The 26,214-nt window shown below is 43.0% G+C and overlaps 1 protein-coding gene across 1 annotated transcript in view; it reads right to left on the bottom strand.

The window, feature by feature from the left end:
• Positions 1 to 26,214, bottom strand: part of MKLN1 (muskelin 1, intracellular mediator containing kelch motifs) — a 31,480-nt gene that overhangs the window by 3,519 nt on the left and 1,747 nt on the right. Inside the window, exons 2-7 of the mRNA XM_010023602.1 lie at positions 25,679 to 25,900; positions 23,666 to 23,795; positions 14,293 to 14,440; positions 13,105 to 13,219; positions 10,346 to 10,485; positions 7,244 to 7,346 (exon numbers count right to left, since the gene is read on the bottom strand). Coding sequence (XP_010021904.1) covers positions 7,244 to 7,346; positions 10,346 to 10,485; positions 13,105 to 13,219; positions 14,293 to 14,440; positions 23,666 to 23,795; positions 25,679 to 25,900 — 858 coding nt within the window. The remainder of the gene's footprint in view (positions 1 to 7,243; positions 7,347 to 10,345; positions 10,486 to 13,104; positions 13,220 to 14,292; positions 14,441 to 23,665; positions 23,796 to 25,678; positions 25,901 to 26,214) is intronic.

Below are 26,214 nucleotides of genomic sequence, written 5' to 3'. Positions count from 1 at the left end.
GTGTGAAGGACAGCCAGGAATTACACATCCATCAGTTTAATTTCAATTTCAAGACAAAACGGGAACACAGACAATTTGCAGGCATGTAGGAGTGAGGAAGGTGATGAGTAGCAGCCAATGTGGATTTGGCAACAACAACTTGTATCACATCAAACTGATGTCTTGCACAAGGCAGCAGGCCCTACGGATGGGACCTGGCAATAGACATTTTGACTTTCATAGGACTTCTGATGCTTTTATATGGTATTTAAGGCAAATTATCATGGCCTTATCTAGATTAAGCTAACAGGGAACAGCAAGTAAGTCAAACAGGTTTCCTGTGGGTAGACACCTCTGGTTTGACATCCAAACGGAGCCGTGAATTGCAAGTGGTTCAGTTGTGCCCCAGGGTCAGCACCACTCTGGGCTTTCAGCGAGAACCTCCTGGACAGAACAGGACACGACCACTTCAGTCCACAGACCTCACACCATGCTCAGACTGAGAGCATGGCAGCAGACAGGCTGCAGACTGCTGCTTCATTTCATCCAGCTCACAGAATCCCAGCCTGGTTTGTGTTGAAGGGACCTTAAAGCTCATCCAGCTCCAACCCCTGCCACGGGCAGGGACACCTTCTACTAGAGCAGGTTGCTCCAAGCCCTGTGTCCAACCTGGCCTTGAACACTGCCAGGGATGGGGCAGCCACAGCTCCTCTGGGCACCCTGTGCCAGCACCTCAGCACCCTCACAGGGAAGAGCTTCTGCCCAAGAGCTCATCTCAGTCTCCCCTCTGGCAGGTTAAAGCCATTCCCCTTGTTCTGTCCCTACAGGCCCTTGTCCAAAGTTAAATGATGGCTCAAGGTGCTGTTCACTCGGGCCAAGTGCAAATCACCCTAAACAGGAAAAATCAGCTATACGAAACAGGTTGGGGTGCACAGGCTCTGTGAAAACACATTTAGGAGTTAAAACAGATCAGTTTCATCCTATTGCAACAATGACAAATGCATAGAAAATGCAAGAAAAGGAGTGGGATCTTCACATAAATCAAGTACTCCTTCTGTTATCAAGGCTCGTAAGTCGCATGTACTACAAGGCAACCACTTTCGGATGCCCCCTACCAACTAGCAACATATAAAGAAAGCACTAGGAAAAAAGCCAAGTGGTCTGAAAAATCAAGCTCTATAAAGAAAGCTCAAAGGAGTCAGGGTTGCAGAGCCACCACAGAGCATCCAAGGATAAAACTGCAAGAGTCACAAATGCAGAAGGTTGCTACAAGAAGGTAAATCTACACCTAAATGCAAGAAGCCACGAGGCCACTTCAGCAAGATCAGTTTCAACGTGACACCAAGAGAAAAGCCAGTCTGAAATAAGGACCAGAATAAGTTTGCATCTTCTGGGGAGGCTACAACATGCAGGTAGCACTGGAGGTATTTAAGAAGAGGTTAGAAAGATAAAGGATTGACAAACTGCACAACATGGGAAGAGGGTGATTAAGTACCCTCTTGAGGGGGAGGTCTGGTTATATGCAATCCAAGGGGATTGCAATGCTACATGTGTATTTCACCACCAGCCTAACCAGCAACGAGGCAGCCATCCTGCTGTGAAGTGAATGCAAGCCATGCTTGAGGCTATATAAGAGACTATATAAGCAGGATCCAGTTAGTAACTCACTGAACTGAGACCAAAAATCCCTCTAAAAGACTTTGCCAAGTATTCCAGCCTCATCTGCATCACACATGATGGATTTTCACGGCTACCAGTTTCTTTCCAGCTGTGTGGGGAAGGAATATCCAGTCTCCTCCTTCACTGATGACACTGCACTTCAGTTAACCTTGAGGTTTGTTGTTTTCTTTGTTCTGAAGTTATATTTTATGCATCACCTCACATTTAAAAAGCTCTTTCTGACAGAGAAGCCAAGCACCTAAGTAAAGGACATCAGTTATGGACAGTGCTGAGCCTCAGCTGGTTCACTCTGCATTTGCATTACAATGCTAAGTAACCCCATCATGTTCTCCCACAGGACCCCTGCTCTTTTCCCCACACATGGGATGGCTCCTGCTTCCTCAAAACCAGGTTTCCTACACACTGTTCACAGCATATATACAACGCTGTACTTTTTCCCACGAAGTTCAAGCTCTGCTCTAAAGAAGGAATTAATTTCTTCATCAGGTTTTCCATTGCATTAATTGTTATCACAACAGACAGCCCTTCAAATTCTGATTCATTTTGGGCCCCCTAGTTGAAACAGCCAGAATCCGATTTCTCAACATACACAGTATTATGCAACAGCTCCTGAATTCACTTGCAGCCACAAGAGCAAAGCTCTCAAGCAAATCACACCTCGGATCTCTCCCATCAGGCGCCAGACTGAAAGATCTAATTAATGACCATCTAGGAAAAAGCATTTGCTCAACGTCACACAGCAACTCTGCTACAGAGGCAAGACCAGAACTCAATTATCCAGCAGAAGCATTCAAGTGCTCTGACCACACCACCACCCATTTTCTGCTGACAATCCCTCTGCCTCGCTGGCTTCATCCATTCCAAATTAAGCCTCTGTTCAAAAGACAACAGGTCCCTTTTGTTATACAATTAACTTCTCCCTCAGAGCCCAAATCCACCTTCTGAACTGAGGCAGGGGTTCCTTACAGATACATCTATCTGGGTAACTAATATAAGCTTATATTAGTTATATATCTATTAGTTATAGATATCTGGCTAATGTAATGAAGATAATCAACCGCATTCAGAGAGAGGCCAGACTAAGACTATACAAGTAATACTAATTCTGGCATTTTCCAAATCATGGCCTCTGAGCTCCCAACAAAACTGTTCTTTTACCAGCTGTGTGTACTTTAAACTGTTCCTACCTACAGCAAGAAAGCAACTCTGCCATGTAAAAGTTGTGGTATATTTGCTGCATGCCTCTGCCAAATGAAATGGTTAAAGGGGATGAGTAACACCATCTTGGGATACCCGGCAGGTTGGATGAATCAGACATAATTCCTCCTCCGTAATATACAGCAAGTGATCAGATCACAGCAGAAAACAGTTCCTCAGCTCTGACCAGTTCTCTTGTAGCATAGCTCAAAGCAGCAAAGAGAGGCTTAAATCCTTTGAGGAGGAAGCCATCCCTCGCTGAAGTTGGGAGGGCTGAATGCTGTTCGGAAAAGGCTCCTTGGCTCCAAAACCTCTCCTCCTGCAGCACTCGGCCTCTGAAGCTTTACAAAGAATCACAGCAGGACATGACAAGGAAAAGCATGCTTTTCTTAGCTCCTTCCTAGAACTATTTTTCCCATTTGGGTTTCAATTTTCCCAGAAATATCAGTCTAATGCAGACTCAAACAATACTTTTGGGCCCCGCTGGCTTTATCTGGCAAATTTATTAGAGACAACGTCTTAAGAATGGAAAGTATGAAGCAGCCTTGAATAGGGGCCTCCAGCCTCAGTCTACAGGCTAGTCAGGCCCCAGATTGGCCTCCAGGTCCTTGCTCCTTCTCCTACCACGTTCCAAGAAAAACATACTGCAAGTTTTGCTTGCACTTTGTATCCGTTTTACAGCAGTCATGGGACTGAGCTTCACCAGGAGCTGAATCTCAACGTACAAGATCATGTTGCTCTCCTTCACATGGACAGCACTGGCCATTTTTTGTATTATCCTGATTCCTTCTATAGCCCATTAAGCAGCAGCAAGGTTCTGGGTATGATGATGCCAGTGCTCAAGGAACATCATCTATAGCCTCAGAGGCACTGGAACAAACTGCTCAAGGACGTTGCGAATGCCCCATCCCTGGCAGTGTTCAAGGCCAGGTTGGACACAGGGGCTTGGAGCAACCTGCTCTAGTGGAAGGTGTCCCTGCCCATGGCAGGGGTTGGGACTGGATGAGCTTTACGGTCCATTCCAACACAAACCCTTTATGGTTCTATGATTTCAAGCAGTATCACAGTTAAAAAGAAATGGGTCTGCATTTATGGGCAACAGCAGAGGCAGAGCTGGCATGGAGCCTATGGCTACTAAAACATGTACTGCATGATACCCGTTACTTGCAGTCATCTCCTTCATTTGGAATAATAAACCCCCCAGAAATAAAACTATAATCCTATTAACATACCTAAAATTCATAACAAAAGAAGAAAAATCTGGGAGTATGTTCCTACTATCAATCATTCGCACTACTTTAAACAAAATTGGTTACTAACACCAAAGCAAGCTTCAAGAACAGTCTGTTTGTTTTCTTTGGCATCCAACTCAAAACAGCTGAAGGGACTTGCCTAACTAAGTTAGAATAAATTCTCTTATAAAGCAAGTCAGCCTTACCTCAAAGTGAAACTCTGCTTGTAATATAAGACTACCCATATATCGGTCCATAAAACATGAAACCATACAGACCAGCCTCCAAGAGCACAATAGCATGAAATTGGGGATAAACCTATTCAACTTGGTCCTTCTCAAGTTTAACAGTTGGCCTAGAGGGAGGGAAAACAACAGGCAGAAACCTATTCCCTTAAGAACTACCATGCTAAGAAGCCTTACACCATTCAGTGGCTGTAGCCAGCCCAGAGCAAGCCAATAAGATACACAGCCTTTGATATTAAGATGATCTCAGCTACAACTAAAGGCAGTGTCTGTAGGGGTCTGGGCTGAGGTTCACAACCAAAGTGGTGCTTGAAATTTGATATGGAATCCAAAAAGCCTGCGTCAGTCCTTTGGAAAGCACAAGAGCTATTTGAAGACGTGATGCCAGAGCAAAAAGCCAACTCAATGTGATAACCGGAAGGTAAATTGACGTCAACTGGAAATACACCCAGTCGGTACCAGTGCAGAGGCTGGCTCTGTGCCATATCCCTGCCAGATCTGCTCCAGTGTAAAAAGCTTGGGAAGTTAAAGCTCTTGGAACAGCACAATTAAAAATGTAATTAAAAAACGAGCAAGAAAAACAAGACACAAAAAAACCTCCCAGAAATTGTGACATGGTTTTAGGAGGCCACTGGAATGGGAGCTTGAGTTCTGCTGATGCTACATGTTGATCAGTCAGACCAGACAGAAGCCATTGAATTTTGTCTGGATCAGGCATTAGGCCTGCAGAGAAATGATTCCCAATATATTCCCTCAGCTGGATTGAGCTACCTAGGCTCATAGGCTGCATCATTAATGTGCACAACACTAGTATGCTCTATGAAAAGGGGTAATAGACATTCTATTTCTTCATTGTATGAGAAAGCTACTAGTTTTCCCTCAAATCTCAGAGGAGCCCATGCAGTCAGGTAAATTCTTCATTCTTACAAGGTGGCCAGGTTAAATGCTACACACTGAATTGGGAAAATCAAATGTAGAGTATTAAAAGGATTTCCTGTGCCAGATGTGCACAACGTGGAGCCTTTATGGCAGCGCCTTTGGTCTGCTGGTGACAGCAGGCAGCATGATCTAAAAGGAGAGGAGCTTTCTGATCACACCCCAAATGTTTTCTGTTCAGGCAACAAAAAGGCACAGCAAGCCATGAGACACAAGGTCTCTGTAGGAGTAACTGGCCAAAGAGAGATGTGGTTTTTATAGGCTACCGGCACACATAGAGAAAACATGGAAGATCAAAGGACACAGGACATGGCCTTAAGAGAGGGTGGGAGGGAGAAGAAGGGATGAAGAGAGCAGCAGAATGGTTATTTTATGTTAGAGGTTATTACAAGTTCAATTATAAAGAGGAAAGTGCTACAGCACTGGGGAGATGGGGCATAATTGAACTGAGATCCCCATGCTGCCTAGGAACGATAAAAAAAGTACCTCCTTTCCTACCTGAAGAAATGCAGGATTATCTGGTTTTTACCTTCTTTATGCTAGAAAGGTCTAGACAGGATGTGAAACTACACATTGCCCAGAGAAGCTGTGGCTGCCCCATCCCTGGCAGTGTTCAAGGCCAGGTTGGACACAGGGGCTTGGAGCAATCTGCTCTAGTGGAAGGTGTCCCAGCCCGTGGCAGGGGGTTGGAGCTGGATGAGCTTTAAGGTCCTTTCCAACACAAACTAGTCTGGGATTCTATGAATTTAACTGAGAAGCCATCTAACAGAGAACTTACAGGCACAGCACCTAGATGTTTCATTGGATTAGATGACTATAAAGGCTAACTAGAGTTTATGACAAGTGTCAGCATCAGTTCCAAGATCCTGGAATTCTTAATTCTTAATTCTTCCAACCCTACAACTCTATATTGTGCATATGCAAGATGCATATTTTCCCCCAAAAGATTTTAGTGTCTGGATAACAATCATTCCTTTATGTAAAGTAACAAGTTAGAACCATCAGACTAAGTGATTTAATCCAGAGACTCAGCATGGAGTAACAGCCCCCATTCTCCTATCACAGCTTTATAGGAGGAGCTGTGGAATCACTTCCCAAGTCATTAACACAAGAGGAGAACCATGGTCTCCTCTACCCATCAGGAGCTGAACACTTGGGCATCTAGCTAGCTGCCCCCCGTTCCACGAGGAAATTAATGGCAGAGTCCAGTCCACCACCTTATCTGACACTTCTCACTCTTTCTTTAATCCCTTTTGTAAAGTGACACGTACTGTGGTCACTGAATCAAAACAGGAAATGGGAACAAATTCCTGGAATGAATAAACGAACATGCCTACTGGATACTAGTCAAAAAGGCAGAGGAAACAAGATTTTAAGGGTAGAAAGCAATGCATATACACAATCTGCTTCCAGAAATACTTACCAACTAGGGAAAAAGCCTCTTTCACTCCCCCAGAGCTATTTAATATTGACAAGCCAAAAGGCAGTGTGAGCTTCTTATTCACTTTCTACCACACAACCAACGTGACATTTCAGAGTTTACATTTCAACTAAAGCTCCCAAAATACACATCAGTACCCTGGAATTAAAACAAAGGCCTAGTTCTTCACTGTTTTGAGTACAAAACCTATTTTATCTGGAACTGCAGTTGTTAAAGTGACTGTTTCTAACGCAGTCTTTATGGTCTAAATGGTCTTTAGCAAAGGCCTAGTTCTTCACTGTTTTGAGTACAAAACCTATTTTATCTGGAACTGCAGTTGTTAAAGTGACTGTTTCTAAAGCACTACGGTCTTTAGTGCAGAGAAACAGATGATACAGCGAAGTGTCATGCACCTGTAGAGCTTTTTTGACAGCGAAGTGTCATGCACCTGTAGAGCTTTTCCAAACTGAATAACAAACAAGGTTCAAGAGGCTCAAAACTCTCACATGAGTTTACATTTCTATGTAACTAAGCCAGGGATCATTCACCATTACCTCTTTTGTCTCCTCGGGGTCCGAGTGATCCACAGTTACATATAAGTCGTTCTGCAGGTACTTCAGTGCACTAAGAGGGTCAGTCTGAGCTTTTTCTTCAAACCTGAAAAGAGGAGACAGAAAACTTGAGCACAGCCATTTCCTCCAGCACTACTACTATGTGTAAAAAGAGCAAAAGCCATCTAAGAAAACCTTCAGCCCAGTATTTCCACACAAAACAACATTAATGGCAGCTTGGCCTTGTATGTGCTGGAGCACACGCTTTCCAGACAGGCTGAAATACAGAGGAGGGGTTTTTGGGGAGGTGTAAGGGAGTTACAAGGGCAAAATATTACACTCTTACTAAAAGTATTCAAAGAGTATGTACAGCAACTTCTTCATTGGTGCTGAGGCGCTGGCACAGGGTGCCCAGAGAAGCTGTGGCTGCCCCATCCCTGGCAGTGTTCAAGGCCAGGTTGGACACAGGGGCTTGGAGCAACCTGCTCTAGTGGAAGGTGTCCCTGCCCATGGCAGGGGTTGGAACTGGATGAGCTTTAAGGTCCCTTCCAACACAAACCAGTCTGGGGTTCTGTGATTTAATACATAAATATAAAACATTTAGTACAGTTTATTTTCCACCAATAAAGTAACATGAGTAGCACCTCATGCGAGGAGCACAGCTCACACACAGCAAGCCTTGAGCACTTCCTGACTGTGTAACTGCATGTACAGGGATGGAGATAGCTCCCTGCTTCTGCCAAACAAGAGAAAAAGGGATGAGGGGGTGAAAACCCCCAGATTCAATGACTACTGGGCCTTAATATTCCCACTTTAGGGAAAAGCACAGGTACATGGAAATCCTATGCACCACCAGCTTGTTTCCTCATTTTCTTTTAATGAACAGAAACTGTAACTCCTGTGAATTCCCTGAAGTTAATAGAGCCCTCAGAAAATGATTCCAGGCTCAGCATCCTCCGTGAGCAGAGCTCCTTCCCTGCAGCACTGAGGTGGGTGCATAAGCCTAGAAAGGATGAGGTTTAAAATGATCCGTGTTTTCCTCCTATCACCTCTCCACTGAGTGCAGTATCACACTGTCATCCCTCTGAATCACCAACACACAGCATTAAACCTTTCCAGGAAAACTGCTCAGACAATTCCAGAGATGAAGAACCTAAAAAACACATCCTCAGTTACTTAACTGTCTTGTACCAATCGCCTTAAAGGAACTTAAGGTATTTTATTCATAATATATTTCAGTTACCTTTAAGAGAGTGCAGCTTGTCAAAATGTAAGAAGTTACGTTTTCATTTGGGTCATCTTACTTGGTTGTTTATACTGTAGTGGACATTTCTAGCCCAAATTTGGTATCATCTAAAGATGCAAGTGCATTTAGGCAGTGCACAAAGACTATGTCTGTTACCTGATGTACATGACATTCTGGTAGTTAAGCATGATTTCTTCCCAGTATTCCCATAGAGTTTCTTAGGTGATATCACCATGATCTAGGGAGCTGAAGTACCTTAAATAAGGGGACTCCCTGACACCTCACTACTCCTCTTCTTTACTATGGCTGACTGGTATTAAACAAGTTAATAGGCCAAACAGGGCTCCAGCAGATACAGTGGATTTGCAAGTCAAGTACCTGTTCTGGCACCTAGAGCTTGAGGGAATGCAGATAATGGGCAGCCAAGTGACTCCACAGCAGTTCAGGTCCAGCCCTGCCAGGCACATGAACTCCATCAAAGCATCCACCGTATCAGCCCCTGGCTGGTTGTGTTTAGCTCCCTCCTATGGACCCCAGTAAAAGGGAGCATGGTGCATAAACCCCAAACTTCTTCCAGATAACATGCAGCAACATCTCCTTTCAGTGTAATTTAAGCAAGTAATAACTAAGTCATCCAGAGCTGTCTCTGGAGGCTGTACAGCTGCATGTGCATACAACCACATGTGGGTTTAATAAACCTCCCAGATTACTGGGCAAGGCGTTCATTCATTCCTGTAGCTATTCTCATCTACTGCATGGCTAATCAGCAAAAGGCCTCATCAAGCCACAGTGATTGTGAGTTAGGTAGAGCAATTTGCTTGCAGTCTCAGAAGTAAAATACCATCAGCAAAAACCAACCTCCAACACTTGGCAAAACCTGATAACAAAGTATTCTCACCAAGAATGTAGAAAGTGCTATTTACTAGCTTCAACTCATTTGCTGGGTCTTGAAAGGCTGTCTTGCTGCTGCAGTTTCTTGCCTAATGCAACACTATAAGCTTGATTTTAAAAAGCTGTTGCCCTAAATAGCAAATATAAGGCAGCTCTGAAACAGCCACAGTACAGGAAGCGTCATAGCGCAGCTGAATTCTGCATAAGTGAGATCTTTCAAGTGATTCTGAATGAGAAACTCTGATGACCTCACCATGGTTGAGTCTCAGATGTGCAAAGGCATCCAGCCCCCAGACTTCATTAGCATCCTTGCGAGCTGTTACTATCTCCTAGCACAGTGTTTCAGAAACATATTCCATTTCCTTGGGAGGTGACAGCACCAAAACACATGTTGATGAGCAGCAGAGTGAAAAGGGAATCTAAAAATTCCCCCATGACTCCCCACACAATACCCAGATTTTTCTAGTTTTAGAATAACATAGTAACACCAGAATGAAGTTCATCTTGTAGTTGAGCCCTGCCCTACTGCTTTGTATTATCACAGACTGGTTTGGGTTGAAGGGACCTTAGAGTTCCTCCAGCTCCAACCCCTGCCCCGGGCAGGGACACCTTCCACTAGAGCAGGTTGCTCCAAGCCCCTGTGTCCAACCTGGCCTTGAACACTGCCAGGGATGGGGCAGCCACAGCTTCTCTGGGCACCCTGTGCCAGCGCCTCAGCACCCTCACAGGGAAGAGCTTCTGCCTAAGAGCTCATCTCAGTCTCCCCTCTTTCAGTTTAAAACCATTCCTCCTTGTCCTATTATTAAATGTGGGGTTTTAATTAAAAAGAATTTAGAAACTTGCAGACCATCATATAACCAACAAAGAGAGATTACCCAAAGCCATTTAGAAGACATTCAAGTTTTAGTAACTTTAAAAAATCATACATTTTGGAAAAGAAAATTGCAACCCCCCTTTTGTTCTTATACCTGTGCTTCCTTATGAGGTATTTGCAGTGTCTTAGCAAGTATTCCTTTGAAGGTCGACAGAGCTTCAGGGACCAGAAGTCATCTAATCTCATCTTTGGAGAGCAGGACTTGCCAGGATTCCCTCCAAATAAGTAATGAACCTAAGCAAACGAGAAGCAGAGCAAAAAGTTGACTCTTTGTGTACATCAAAGGCTATTTACTATGTCAGCATCTTTGGAGAGGTTTATTCTGGAGGGAGATAACTCTGCCTTGCAGACAAGCTGTTCTATCTCACTATTAGCCTTACTTTGTCCCCTAGGAGATGAAGAAACTTCTCTTAAACTGCTTACATCTTAAGGTAATAAAAAGCTGCACTGCTAAAACCTCCCTCCAGCAGATTCCTGAGGTATTTACAAACAGGCATCCACAGACCATTCCATCTCTTTCTTTAGGAAAAACCTACAAGCATGATAAATCCTCGAGCACATAAGATATGGGCAGAAAAGAAGGATCTGAGCCAACTCTTTTTGCCCCATTCAAAATACCTGATGCAAACAATACTCAAACTGATGGATTAACAACCTCTTCTCCAATCTTGTCCTCGAAGATCCCAATTTCTCACTGACATGAAAGAGGCTAAATTAAGGAGCCTGTATTAAGCCTTTCTTTAATTTTGGGATAAGCAGATTACACCCATATAGTGTGAGGTGGCTCCAGCAATCACACATCATCTTTGAAGAAGAAACATTTTCATGCTTGTTAGGAAGACCCAGATAAAAGAGACTTTGTAGACTAATGCTCTGGCTCCCATCAGAGCACTGCTGGTGAAGCTGCACTACTAAAGCTCCACAGTTCAGACGAGCAGTGAAGACCATTATCTTCCCCAAAGACAAGGGTCACTGATAAAGTGAGTGGGAAGTACTAGAGATGCTCAAAGTGAAGTGACATGACGTTGGGAGATGACCAACAGGCCTGTGTCCCCAAGTGTCCCATAAACTCTACAGAGCCTTAATTTGACTTGAAGAGAGTATTTCCATGGTCTCTGGAAAGGCAGATTGGTCTCATCTCAATGCAGCAGCCTTGCTGCAAGGTGCTAAATACATTACCTGGGCACAAAGGAAGGGCCTAACTGAATAAAGAGTAAACCAAGAAGCCAAAGTGTAATGTTAAGAACAACTGAGGATGAAAACACCAATCTTATCTAGAATCACAAATCACTACCATTGCTGTGACTGCCTTCAGAAAACATTCCAGCAATCCTGAGATGCCAATCATGGACATATTAAATACACCTGTACCCAAAATTCATCATCTCTTCACAGTAACTCAAATGAAGCAGGCTAACACCATCCCAGTCATTTCAGGACACACCACCTTTGAAATGCAAGGCTAGACTTAGGGAGAGAGGCACATCTCAAGTGGAAGTCTTAAAAAAGGACTGTTTATTTCTTCACCTTTTTTGCCTTCACATCATTTGGTATTCCAGACCCTGAACTGTGGATATTAAACATGTCACATGGGTCTTCAAATAGCGAGGGGTTCAAGAAGCCCAAGAGGCTACCTTTCTCCACAGCTTTAAAAATAATCACTCCAAACAATGTATTCTGCATCCCACTGATGTAGGCTCTCCTTATTTATATCAGAGGAGTTGAGAAAGGTCACTTGAACAGAGGTTTCTAAAAATAAGGCTCTTCAAAACAAGCACATCAAACAGCTCTTCAGATAAAGCTGGGCAACTGCCATGACTTAGCAACCTTCACAGTAACTTGTAAAACACTACTTTCAATCTCATAGTACCTTAGTGGTGGACTTGGCAGTGCTGGGGTAACAGCTGGACTTGAAGATCTTAAAGGTCTTCTCCAACTTTGTTGATTCTATTCTATCCTCACACTTAGAAATAAGCCATTAAAGGCAGAACAGTATTAACAGTCTATCATTAATGTCTGTGAAGATGACACAAGTTCTCTGTACAGAAGTTGCACCTATTCCTCCTTAAAAGCTCCTTTATCCCTAAACCTTTGGGCTAGTTGGGTTTCCCAAATTTGATGAACATCCCATGGAATGATAAGACTACAGTATACTTTTCTTCAGTTCAGACTGCTTCAGACTATAAAGGAGGTTTAGAAGTTTACTTTAATTGCAAAATATCTGTGAAAGATTAAGTGTGTCACGGTAATTTAAATTCAGAGGTTAATGAAATTATGGTACCTAATTCATGGGGTTTGTGCTTTATTGGTTAACATGCACAAAGCCCTAAGTTTACTGAGCACTCATGTACACTCTAAACCATTTCACACTGATCTAAGCATGGAGGTGTCCAAGTCAAATAGTGCTAAAGAATGACAGCTGCTACTGACATGCAGAGCAAAGGAAGGCACCTCTGGTAGAGCAGATTCTTAGCAGTGATTTGTTCCTTCAAACACACTTTCTCATGACCTTTTAGTCACCAACAGGTTGTGACATTAAGTCCCTGAGATTAACGAAGGAAGCTTCAGTTGAGAACAGACAGGAGCCAGCTGCTTGACAGCTTCATAAAGGTTTAGTATATCCCACTGCCTGCATTTTTATTTCACCTGGGACCTATCATGTCTACTTCACATTGACACTACAAGTAGCTTAGCACCTTATTTCAAAAGATCAGAATAAGTTAAATGAAAGTTACCCACCACATGAACACTAGACAAACAGCTATACTCATTTTGTACCATCTTTGAAGAAGAAACTACACTTTCAGAGTAGTAAGACTTAAAACCACTCCATATGTATATGGACCCTCATACCTTGTGCAACTCATCGTACACCAGTTGATGGGCAAACCTTGGGCAGGGCTCCTCTTCCTGAAGGCTTTTACCTGGATTCTCTTTTGCTGCTTGGTCATTCTTATAGACACAAGACCTAAAATACAAGGCAGGAAGAAATGATTAGTAGTACCTACAGGAAGTAGAAAAAGTTACTGAAAGGCTTTAAGGTACAAATGATGTCAATTTGAATTGCCTGGCATGTAGTACCAAAGATTTTCTTACTTCTCTATATACTGTCCTCTATCATCCCATCCCTATTCTTAGCATTACAAAAAACCCCCATCTTACATGTAGAGCAGGTCACCTTGGCTGAACACAGTCCTCAATCACAAGCCAAACAGGAAAACAATTCTAGAAAACTCTATGTCATGAGTTTTGGAGGTATCTTTAGATGTTGCATGATTTGCCAGCAGAATTGTCAGCATGCAGTATTTTTCATTATGGAGAATAGAACCTTGGACACAGCAGTATGTGCCACAGACTGGAGCAAAGCTACCACTTCCAGCACTGATCTAAGCAGAATGAAGTTGTAACTGAAAACCCATTCTTATAAGCAACATTCACACCTTTCAAAGTGACTGGCCCCACGTTAAGTGAGTCCTTGAATGCAAAAAGACTGCCAGCTCTGGAAAGGGACAATGGGAACCAGCTGCCAAATACAATATAGCAAATAGATAAGGAAATGTTTTCTCAGACTATTTGATCTAGCAGCTACCTGAAGTACCCTCATGCAGCATGGAAAGAGCTGGCAGATCTTGCATGAAGACTTCACCACCACTGTTCATGCAGCAGTTTCCTTAGTCTGTACTAACTCGTACCCTGTGAGCTGCTGTTAACTTACATTTCACTGCATTTGCTGCACTGATGGTGAATCCTGACTTTGAACACTTCCTATAGGAAAAACTCCTTATAATGGCTCACTTCCCCTCATCCCTCCACCTGCCTCCAATAAAGAAGTTCATACGATGATGCCTCTCCCTCATGTGGCTTACTGCCATGGTGTCCTTAAATACTATGGGGAAAACAGGGTGCCTCAAGGGAACTTGGTTGTCTTCAACATTACCATTCCATGGTTCTAGGAGGTTGTAGAGTTACCTGGGAGACAGGACTGAGTTCTAAAGGAAGTCAATGCAGATGTTAGAAATAGCACCTCTTTCATCAACTTACCAGCTGTTCCTCACAATGTCGTAAATCCAGAAGGAATTCCTTACATTCTCTTCCCGCTTCTCCTTGTCTTTACTGAGCCCTGACAAGACATGGATTTCATTCAGCTCGGGATCAATGGTAGCCCTTTGAGTGAAACCTGTCATTGGAACTGACAAAAGAAAAGAGAAGTCACACACTGAAAACAATGGAGAATACTGGACGGGTGGTGAGGAAGTGGAATGGGTTGCCCAGAGAAGCTGTGGCTGCCCCATCCCTGGCAGTGTTCAACGCCAGCTTGGACACAGGGGCTTAGAGCAACCTACTCTAGTGGAAGGTGTCCCTGCCCATGGCAGGGGTTGGAGCTGGAGGAGCTTTAAGGTCTCTTCCAATCCAAACCATGCTCAGAGGCATGTAGAAGTCACCACACAACCAACTTCCTTCCTGCACATGCCCTCTAAAGAAGGGTGAGAAGAATGAGAGGAAGAAACATCACCCAGAGACTGACTTCTTCCTTGGTAATGACAAACGCAGTGAAAACTCTCTTTTTCCTTTTCTATTTGGGACTTGGGGAAGCACAAAACCCTTCTGAAAGTTGCTATTTCCTTGGGAAAGGTACAGATAGAGCTGTCTGGGAGACTACGAGCTCAGAAACGAGGATTAAACTGCCTAAAGATACAGCTAGATGACCCATGCAGACATAAATGGAGTGACTTTTTTGTTGTCTCATCCATAAAAGGAAGCATTGATTCCAAAAAGCTCAACTGGAAAAGCTGGGAAACTCAACAAAATTCCAGATGTACTCAAGATTCCATGGCTCCCAGCCTCGCACTGCTTCCTTTAGGACAAAGGTGTCAAGGAAGTGGGGTTTTTTTTGTGCTTTCTAAATAGTTGTGGTATCATTACCAAGCTCTTCTTCTGTTCCACCTTCAGCTGTAGAAATGTGGTGAAATCCTGAGGATTCCAGAAGTTTTCATCATAATTCCCCGAAAAAAAAGGTCAGCAAATTTGTTTGGCAATCCTTTTTGTTTGTTGTATAATTCCCCATTTCCTGTTTCCCTAGGCAACCATCCTTCCAAAATGGATTTGTGAAGGGCACGTGATCCTTGTTTACAGATCCTGTTTGTCTCATTTCTCTTTCTGGGTCAGTTTACAAAGGCTGGTGAAGGTTCTTGGCCTTCGCTCAAGATTTTGGCATGAAAAATGCTCACAACTCTTGTATTTTGCAAATTCTTCCCTGCAATTAGTTGTAAATTGCACACACAGCCCAGAAAACAAGCCCTGTGCTAATAAACTGATAATATTGGTGTTTAAGAACACACAAAATGGTATTTTCCCAGCCCATTCTACAATAGGTTTTGGTTTCATACTTCTCATTGGGTAGGCCAAGCATCAGTTAAAGAATTCAGAGCAGGATTTGGTTTTCTCCAATTCAAGCTCCTACTGAAATGTTTAACAAAGCCAAAAACACCAAGGTATTTCCTGATGAAAAAAGGAAAATGTTGAATTCTTACATTATCTTCAATAGGAACTGAATTCTATTGGGATAATTCATTCTTGGAGACCCATCAACAAAACCCTTGCTTATGGTTTTATGGCAGAGCAGGAGGAAAAGCCTTTGGAGCCCTTATCAGCTTAAACCTGCCTATTTCTACCTCCAATTTTGCCATGAAGTTCCAAAGGAAAAATTAATCTGGTTTATAAGCAAATGGGTGGCAGAGCGGAGGAAAGAACAGGGAACAACGCTGGCACAACAACCACATACCCTGTTTTACCTGCAAACCACAAAGAAGTTTCCTAGTAAGACTAATAAAGACTGTGAAAGTCACTCAGTAAGGAAGTAAAAGAGTAAAAAGACAATTGCAGACTAAATATAAAGACAATTATAGACTATATATTGTTAATTCTTCGAAGAGCATCATGTAGTGTGCTTGCTTTCATTGCATTGACCCTGAAGGATTAAATTCAAGGCAGATTTGAGACAGTTCTGGCAGGAGAACCATCTGAATTTGAGCAGCGATGCTAATGTACATGGAAAATGTCTTTCCAACCCTATCTGCTGCTTTGAACAGTGAAGCCCATGCCAGGGTTTTGAGAGAAAAGCATGAAATCTTCACAGCATTAACACCTGAGGCTCACTGAAATGGAAGTTATTATAATCATGAGCAATACGGTTGCTATACTAATGCTGATACAGAAAGAGTATGAAACTTGTCTCTGGAATCCCATCTCCATGTTGTTAAATAAATGAATTTTGTCTCTCATTTATTCTGGACTTCCTGAAGCTGAAATGATTATTTCAGTAATGAAGGAGGGAAAAGCCACCAAAGTTCAGTGCCTCTTGTTTATTCTTGGTAGCAAGGACAGGATTTATCCGCAGCAGCTGCAATCAAAACCAAATCCAAGTCAAGTCATTTCAGGCTTCCTTCAGTTGTAAATCAATGTCTTCTTGAGACTGTTTGAAATGCAGAATGGCTAGAAAAATAGTATATCAGAATACATATTATCCCTACATTTAGTAGGGCTTAGGATGAGGAACAACTTACACAAACTCTTTGACCTTTAGGTAGGTCAAGCAACTGTGTAGAAAACATATTTAAGTAGTGCCTTGGGCTAAAGACGAAGTTGACATCTAGCCTTTTGCAGTGAATTGTAAAGTTAGATGTAATACGATTAAATAAAACACAAAAAAACACAGATTTGGTTAAAAAGTCCCTGAAAATAAATAGAAACTAAGGCAAGCTCCTACACAGTAAGCAGGAAATGCTGGGATATTTTAAACACAACAGAATCATCCAAAAGCTGTTTGCCAAGGAAGCGTGATCCTTGACAGAGCAGAAGAGCTGCATAAAATCCTCATGACTTACAAATACTTCCACTAGGGGGTAAGAGAGCTTCATGATCTGCAAGTGCTGGGGACTTGCAGTAACTGCTGGATGTAATCCAAATGACTGTGGTCAGCACATTAGAGAGGGACACGGGCTGTAAACCTGAGAAAAGTACTTGTGATATTTAGGTACCAAAATGTATGTTGAAGAGGAAATTTAATTCTGCATAGGAGATAAAACTGAAGCTCTGGCAGCAGCTGATTGCTCAGGATGTATGTTTTAAAGGCTTAAGAGCACAAAGTCATAAACAAGAAGAAGGAAGAATCAGACATGTTAAGGCAGCGCGCTGCAAGAACTACGATTCACAGCGTAGTAGATCCAAGCAGGGCATGAAGTGGTAAAAGTGGCTCCACAGAAGGTACCTCACTCTTCTGCTTCTTCACGTTAATTTATGTCAGCTTTGGAGCATATCTCCACAGATTTCACACCTTTCAGAGTGTGTCTCAGGGCCAGGGATCGCTCAGGTCAGCTTGAAGGACATAAAGCAGCAAGTAAGGACTCGGCCCTGGTTGTTTTGAACACAGCACTGGCCTGTCGCTATGCGATATTAACTTGGCTCCTGTGACAATACATTACTGATTGAAGAGGAAAAGCTGCAGAGAGAAATTACTAAAAGCAATACAATGCCCCAAAGCCTACTAGATGAGGAATGCTTTTCCCATGCCACTACTTTTTCCCACTGTAATCTCATTAACCAGTCAAGGGTAGGAGGGCAGTAACTTGTTGGAAGCGAGAGGTCTGAATCCTCCCTCCAGAACTCCACATTTTCATTTATCTTTATATAGCAGAAATGAAAAGCTCAAAGCCTCAGTATTTGAAAACAATATTCAGCCACACAAGCCTTGAGTTAGCAGCCAGTTACATAAACAAGGAGTAACTCCTGAGAAAGCTTCGATAAGGTGCTGTGTAACCCTGTACAATGTAATTCCCATTTAAATACAATGCATGGGAAACAGCTTTCCTACAAAAGTGACACCTAATCATGCAAGAGATACATTCCCACTATCACCATCCCACTCAGGCATTTATTGGATCCTAGTGATCATTTCAGCAAGCTGAACGTTTTCTGGCTTCTATTTGCAAACACAGTCATTTCAAGGTGCGATGTTGGCTATTCCTTGTATCCAAGCAAGAAAACAGAGGCAGAGCTTACAAAGCAGTAAATCTGAGTTCACAGATGTGATTGTCATCATACTAGAGAGAAGTTTGGGAATTACATCTCATCTCTCTCCTTTGAGAGGATACTAGAGCATGTTTTTAAACATGCTCTGAAGCACAGCATGATATAGCACTTGTAGCCTACAGACCACTTCCAAAGGAATTGTGAAGGATTATCAAGGGAAACAAGTTCATTGACAGCCTTTCAGTGCCACCTAAGTTATGAAACCCTCAGAACATGTTACTGCTAATCCCAACACAACTGATTGGCAAGTATCCTCCTTCCTTGTGATGCCTTGTGATTAGAAAATAGGAGGAAGCTACATCACATGGATATTGATGTTCACCACAAACTGGCACCTCCCTGCTATATTCACTTTTAAAAAGCAGTAGGTCAGCAAATTACTCCATACCACAACTTAAAATCCATACACCACTGAAGCAGCACCTCCCCTGAACTTTCATGGAGCAAGCCTTGATGAGTGATAGCACACAGGCTGGCTGTCACAGTGAGAAAGCAACAGCCCAACACTTAGTTGTCTCCCAAGCAACATGAGATTTTGGAAACAACAGGTCAGCTAGTCAATCTGAATGGAATTCTGCTGCTGCTGTGCCATCTCTGTAAAGCATCTTTAGGATCTGGTGCCTGCCTGCCCTCCTCCTCACCTTCACAGCCAGAGGAAAGCATTTTGAGATTGGTTCAGATGAAGAACACATACGGGCCCTCACAAACCCAAGTGCTTCCATAGCAAGAGATACGCTGGCTACTGGCAAGTTAGAACTTGAACTGAACAAGAGCAAAACATGTCAGGGGGCACAAAGAGATGATCAAAATGGGATATTCAGATTGCTGGTCTGAGTTGGTCCTGGCCATGCTGAGCTGTGCTATCTATCTCTTTTGATTCATGTGTTTCTGACTTAGTCTTGGCTTGGATCAGCATTTCCTGGGCTGGGCTGTGTCGCCTCTGTCCGTGGTACTTACCCATGAAACATCCCCTCTGCCAGGGGCACACATCTGTATCCCAAAGGAGCACCTGCCCCAGCAAGAGACATAGGACCTTCACCAGTAGCTATAAATACTTGCCATTTGCCCACAGAGCCTACTTCACCATAAATAGAAGCCACAAGAACATTTAAGGCTTGTTTTCATTTGAAGATACTCGATGCCAAGGGATATAATATGATCTTGATTCTACTGCAGAAGGAAATTCTCCCTCTGACCAACGGCTCTGATACATCAACTGAGTCATAAAAGGATTATCACAGGAACCTTGGCCACAAGAGTTCCCGTTAGCTCCCACAGACCTGAAATGACTGCCCATGATTTAGTCATGGGCTGTGCGCTAAGCAAGTCATGCAAGCTGGCAGTACAGCTGAAGATATCTGATCATAGAACCCCAGACTGGTTTGGGTTGAAGGGACCTTAAAGCTCCTCCAGTTCCAACCCCTGCCACGGGCAGGGACACCTTCCACTAGAGCAGGTTGCTCCAAGCCCCTGTGTCCAACCTGGCCTTGAACACTGCCAGGGATGGGGGGCATACTGATACTGGTGGCATCTCTAGACCACGTGTATGCTTCAGAGATACACTCTGACATACACAAGTTGGGTTTGGTTTTCTTGTTGTTGTTGTTTGTGTGTTATTGTTTGTTGGGTTTGGGGTTTAAGTAATTAAAAGTATACAACTGCTCTAAAAGGGTCTGTCCATCAATGTACACATTTCCTCCTGTCCTCCAACCACAGGTTCTACTCAATTGCATTACACTTCCTCCAATTTGTAGCACTACCGCCTTTCCTCACATCTGACTATCACAGCTGCATTCTCTTTTCCTCAGTCCCATTTTATCCATTCTATAGCTGAACTTGGAATTTCTTGCTCCTACCAGTTATTAAGTAGCAGAAAGATAACCATCCCTAAAGGCCTAATTTCACTTTCTCTTTGACAGCAAAGAGAAAGCACCAGGATTTTCATAGAATCAACCAGGTTGGAAAAGACCTTTAACCTCATCACGTCCAGAACTGCCAAAGCCACCACTAAACCATGTCACTAAGGCCTCATATCTACACAGCTTTTGAATACTTCCAGGGATTGTGATTCCATCACCTGGTGCCATTCTGGCATGTGCCAGCCACCACAAGCTGCAAGGCTCACCCATGTTTCAAAGCAGATCAAGTCAGGAGACATGTTCAGGCAAAGCTCTGTGTTTTAGAAACTTCCTTGATCCAGTGTGAACTTTCCCAGGAGAAAAGCACAGTTAAACTTGCTAAAATTATTGTCCTTTACTCCAAACCATGAAGATTTGAGCAGTATCATCGCCCAATATTCTCAAACACGTCACCTATACAAGGAACTGGTTCCAGGATCAACAAAGGCACAACTGAACAGCATAAATACCTCATCCAGAAGATGACAACAGCAAAAACAACTTAGTAGTACCATAGTTTTCTAGCACTGTAACAAGCCCGCGTTGCTGCTAGTCCTTAACTACCCCTTTTACTAGTTCTATAGAACTCTTCTCACTAATGGAAATTTCATACAAATGCACAATTAAGTTCTTTTAGGAAGGGTAAAAATCAAAATAGCTCAACTAAGAATAGAACTGAATGCCACATGCGAGCCAGGAACAAAATGTAATCATGGGACTTTAGAGGAACATTTAGGTCAGGCATCCTCAACTTGACTCATCACATTGAGCAGCTTGAAACTGCACAGCGACCAGACAGGGAATCGCTTTGTTCATACAGATCAAAATGGTAGAGCACTACCTAACAGAGCACAATAAAGACTTGCTTTTTGGGGTTGAAAGTAGTGTTGTCAATGTTTGCTGTCTGAATGGAACAAGCATTTTGTTCTCTTCCTGCTAAAATGCAAATATTCCTCCCGTTCTCTTTCAAAGGCAAGGAAACGTTCAGATCTGTTTGTTGACTTTCTACACACAGGAGAACAGTAAACTGAAAATCGACTCATGAATTATTTCCAATTAGTCATTTTCTTACAAAGTCTACTATTCACCACTTTGGGGCCTGTGGGAATGGGGAGGAGGGCTAAATATTATCATCTCATTTGCTCAACCGAACCTGGAGGTTGATGTACTTGCTGAGAAGCAGAGCTCAGTGTATTCTCCAGAAGGCCAACCATATGCTGGGCTGTATCCTCAGAGTGTGAGCAGCAGGTTGAGAGAGGGCATCCTGTGCTCGGGGAGCCCCCCCCCGGCAGCCCTGATCCAGCTCCGGGGAACAGCACAAGAGGGACGTGGAGCTGCTGGAGTGAGGCCAGAGGAGGCCCCGGAGCTGCTGCGAGGGCTGGAGCAGCTCTGCTCTGGAGCCAGGCTGAGAGAGCTGGGCTGGGGCAGCTGGAGAAGAGAAGGCTCCTCAAGGGGACACCTTAGAGCAGCTCCAGTGCCTAAAGGGGCTCCAGGAGACCTGGAGAGGGGCTTTGGACAAGGGATGTAGGGACAGGCCAAGGGGAATGGCTTGAACCTGCCAGAGGGGAGATTGAGATGAGCTCTGAGGCAGAAGCTCTTCCCTGGGAGGGTGCTGAGGCGCTGGCACAGGGTGCCCAGAGAAGCTGTGGCTGCCCCATCCCTGGCAGTGTTCAAGGCCAGGTTGGACACAGGGGCTTGGAGCAACCTGCTCTAGTGGAAGGTGTCCCTGCCCGGGGCAGGGGTTGGAGCTGGAGGAGCTTTAAGGTCTCTTCAACACAAACAATTCTATGATTCTCCAGCCATAAGACAAGCTCAGGATCTTTAACTCTGAGCTGGACACATGTGTCAGCTTAAAGCCCCATGTTTTAAAGCTATAAAGAAATACAGTTTTTAAAAAGCAAAATGGTAGAATGCAATTCCATGGTGGAAAAAAATAATCAGTTCTTTAAAAGCTCTAAGGCCAACACATGGTGTGTGGGTGTGTGTAAAGCAGCAACAGGCAACATGCAGGCACCTCAATAAAGGAGACTGTCAACAATATCAGCTGGTTCTTTCTTGGAAGCACTCAAGTAAATAAATGACTCCAGAGAATAAGAGCTTGGGTACTCTTCTCCCTCCCTGGCATAACTAACTGAATGAGCAAACAATAACTCATAACCATCAATAATTCACCTTCAGAAGTTCAGCAAAATTACTTGCTAAAAATTAAGGCTGATCAAAAGAAGGAGGATAGCCTAAACTCAAGATAAATGAGCTTCCTGGGATTTTGTAACTGGAAGAAGAGAAAACAAGATCAGGACTAAATATACATAACATGAGAAATATTCAGAACTTCTGGCCTATAGTGGAACATAACTTTCAGTTTCTGAGCTGTGTGCTGCAAGGGAGGATATCTGCAAGAAGAAAATGATGTGTTTATCACTGAATGGTTTGGGTTGGAAAGGACCTTAAGATCACCCAGTTCCAACCCCCTGCCATGGTCACGGGTGCCTCACACCAGACCATGTCACCCAAGGCTCTGTCCAACCTGGCCTTGAACACTGCCAGGGATGGGGCAGCCACAGCTTCTCTGGGCAGCCTGTGCCAGCGCCTCAGCACCCTCACGACAAAAATCCTGTTTGGAAAAGAGCATTCTTCTCTACATTAGTTGAGAGGAAAAGGTATAAAATCAGTTCTTTATGGTTCTGTTGCAACACCTTTTGTGTGTTTTTAAAGGTTTCTGGTATACAGAACTATGCCTGGTGTCTATAGCTCTATGATGTGAACTCAACGAGACTAAACATTTGCTCCCTCCTCCTCCCTTTTCTTGCCTCTCCCTGATGATTCCATTTGATGATATTTAAGGTCTTTTCCAACCTAGTTGATTCTATGATAATTTAGTACAAGAATAACAGGACAACAGGTCTCATCTTTCTAGTCAGCTCTTGGCACACAAAATAACCTCTGGTCCTACTCCAGTCGCTGTGTCTGAGCATCCTACCTGCCTTTCTGCATCTCAAACCAAGCAGCTTATTTCTATTTTACTGCATCTTTCACTTGGTGGAAACTCGGAAAAAAAAATTGCTTTCTCCTTTCCTGGTTTAAAGAAAATGACTTTTTCAGCCACCTGCTTTTTTTTCGGTCTTTGCTGGAGTTTCACAGGAGATGGTTTTAGTTCTTATTTTGCTGAATTTTTTTCTAGTGAGGTGCTATGTGGTTTCACACATCAATTATTTGTACTGTGATGAAGAGGGTGAGCGTCAAATGACAGGAGGGACAGAAGAGCTGGCATAAGTTTAACCTATATGGTGTGGAGTTCACTTGGGTGCGTAGGCCTGGTTAAGGATGCTAACCTGATACCACAGGCCACTGAAGCTGGCCTTTCACCTACTTAACAATATAGTTCTCATTTGTAGCAGTTATTAATTAATATGTAGTTATTCTCTTACCCATCCCTGAATCTTTCTTCGTGCCATCTGATATGATATCCACATGATCGCTGTCTACATCGTAACTGAAGAAGTCATTCAAGTAAGTCTTCGACCTCTGGCCACCAAATACATACAAGCAGCGATTTTTCTAGGAGGGAAAACAAAAGGATGCCTTTACAAAGCTCAAGGAAGTATGTTGGCCAACTGTGACCATTAACAGAAGCGTTAATGAATCAGAGAGTAACAGATACATTCCTTAGGAGTTTAAAACCATGCCTTAGCTATCAGGTCTACCAGTATCTTCTACTGCCGTCTCCACAAAGATTCAGAGGGAACAATTATTCCCAACAGTATCATTCTCAAACTCAGTAAAAACCTTAAGAATGCTTGGTCTTGAGTCTTGAATCTATCATTTCTCAGTTTCAAGGGATAAACCATTAAGGGTTCAGAGCTTCTTGCAAATGCAATTTTAAGGAGTTTTCATAATCTGTATGAGCCCACAAACCTGGATCCAACGGTTTCAGCTCCAGAGTGACTAGGCAGATTTTATAGTTAACTACTGTAGACTTGCCTGATCCAGCAACAACTTCAAAACATTAAAAGAGCAATTCAATTCTTAATATTAAAGAATTAACAGTTTTCACGTCTAAAACTCCTTAAATCATAACTTCATTGTTAACTGAAGTCCAAACAAGAACAAAAGACGGACTGTAAAAGAAACCGTCCAAGTACCTGCACATTACTAAACTCAGAACAGGCAAGTGGCAACCAGCAAGCCAAGAATAACAGGTTTATTACTTCTTTCAAGTTTGCCAAGTGGAAAGTCTCTAAGAGGCAGATTATTTTTCTTTCAAATGGCTGAGAAAACAGCAAGGGAACTGAACTTCCAGGCCCTGTGCTTACAGAAACCTGTATTCTTACGTTCACCACAGAAGCACAGTTGAAGAACCCTCAGGTACTTGTGCAGAACTGTGTGTGGCAATAGGTTTGTCACCAGATTTTAGAGAGCCATTCAAAGCAAAAATCAAACTGAAGGCTCTGAAAACATGTATTCACCATAAAAATTCCAATCCTTCATTTGAAAGGGAAAGAAAAATAAACTCAGTAAATTGTTGAAGCTGGTCAGGTTTGAATTGGTGGTATCAGTATACACTTGAATACCACAATAATAATTTGAACTCTCTTTTTAACCTCCGAGTCAGTTTAATGTCAGCAAAATTCTACAAACTCCACTTGCTACCACTTAGAAGCTCCATGTAAATACAGTGCAGAACTGTCACTGCACCATGCAAGCTTTCCTACTTGATGCTGATCCCCTCTGTGCTGTGCTATTCCCCCAAGAACACCTACATGTAAAGCTAGCCCAGAACACACAGGGCAGTAACCACCCTCCCCCTGCAGTTCCCAACAGGAAAGGCAATGGAAGGTGGGTTTTAATATCCAGTACTAAATAAATGCTATATACACACCCTGCTGTCCCATCCCTCTGCCTTTCCATCAGGCTCTGGATGAAGTGCCCATACTGCCAGCCGTGCCCAGCTGTTAACAGCTGCTCAGGACAACAAGCAGCAGCAAGGGGCTCAGCAGCAGGGAATAGGAGGCCTGTGCATCTCAATACACACCCAAAAAGCCTCTGCACTAGTCCAATTTCCATTCTAGTAACTACATAGATTATCTACTAGACCAGAAGCTTCTAAATTGCTCTACCAACTTTAACAGAAAAACTCTTTAGATCCAGCTGAACCACAGCCTTTGGGTCTATTTATAATTATTCTATTAAAAACAACCATGTAAGATTCACCTTGTTTTTTACTTGAAATTTTATTCCTTTCAAGTCCTGAAAGCTCCAAATCTTGAATTAATACCACCTGCACTTACCAAAGCAGCATCAGAATGTCAGCAAACATGAAATCAAGTCAGCCAACACACCGCTTGGGAGATTAAAGAGCTTTAAACTTCCAAGAAAAATCAAACCCAGATGTTCTCCTTCAAGTCAGGCATCATAAATCCAAGTTTGGTGTGGATACTTACAGAATGGAACAACATACAGTGTCCTATTCGGGACTGGATATCCTCGGGTCCAGCATTACAGGAATCCTCTCTGAGAAGTTTCCATGTCTGACACTGGCAGTCAAAAGCAAACAACCCACTGAACTGTGGTTCACTGGCTCTGCTGTCATCCACACTGCCATTGCAGGTCAGGATTCTGCCTCCAAAGGTATATATCATGTGTTTTTCGGAATCCATACACATCTGTGAGAAAGAGAGAAGTAATTTAAGACAGCACAACTTAGACTTACACAACCTAAGATTAAACATTCCTCCCCTGCAAGTGATACTTACTAAGTTAGATGGTGCTTTGCAGATCTCCTGAGCCTCTAATAAATACAACAGACACATCTTCACAACTGATGTGAAAACTAGCTTAAAATATGTCTAATTTCAACTCACTAAATAAGAAAAATTAAATAAAAGGAAGGGGAAAAAATGAAAGAGTAAATGTACCCTTCACCACCTAAAAACCTTGCATTTAGCTACTGACTCAAAGGAAAGACATTTTAGAGTCC

Source organism: Nestor notabilis, unplaced genomic scaffold (genome assembly GCF_000696875.1).
Source record: "Nestor notabilis isolate BGI_N333 unplaced genomic scaffold, ASM69687v1 scaffold9991, whole genome shotgun sequence".
In the NCBI taxonomy this organism is placed as follows: domain Eukaryota; kingdom Metazoa; phylum Chordata; class Aves; order Psittaciformes; family Psittacidae; genus Nestor; species Nestor notabilis.
This window is presented reverse-complemented; position numbering and strand designations above follow the sequence as displayed.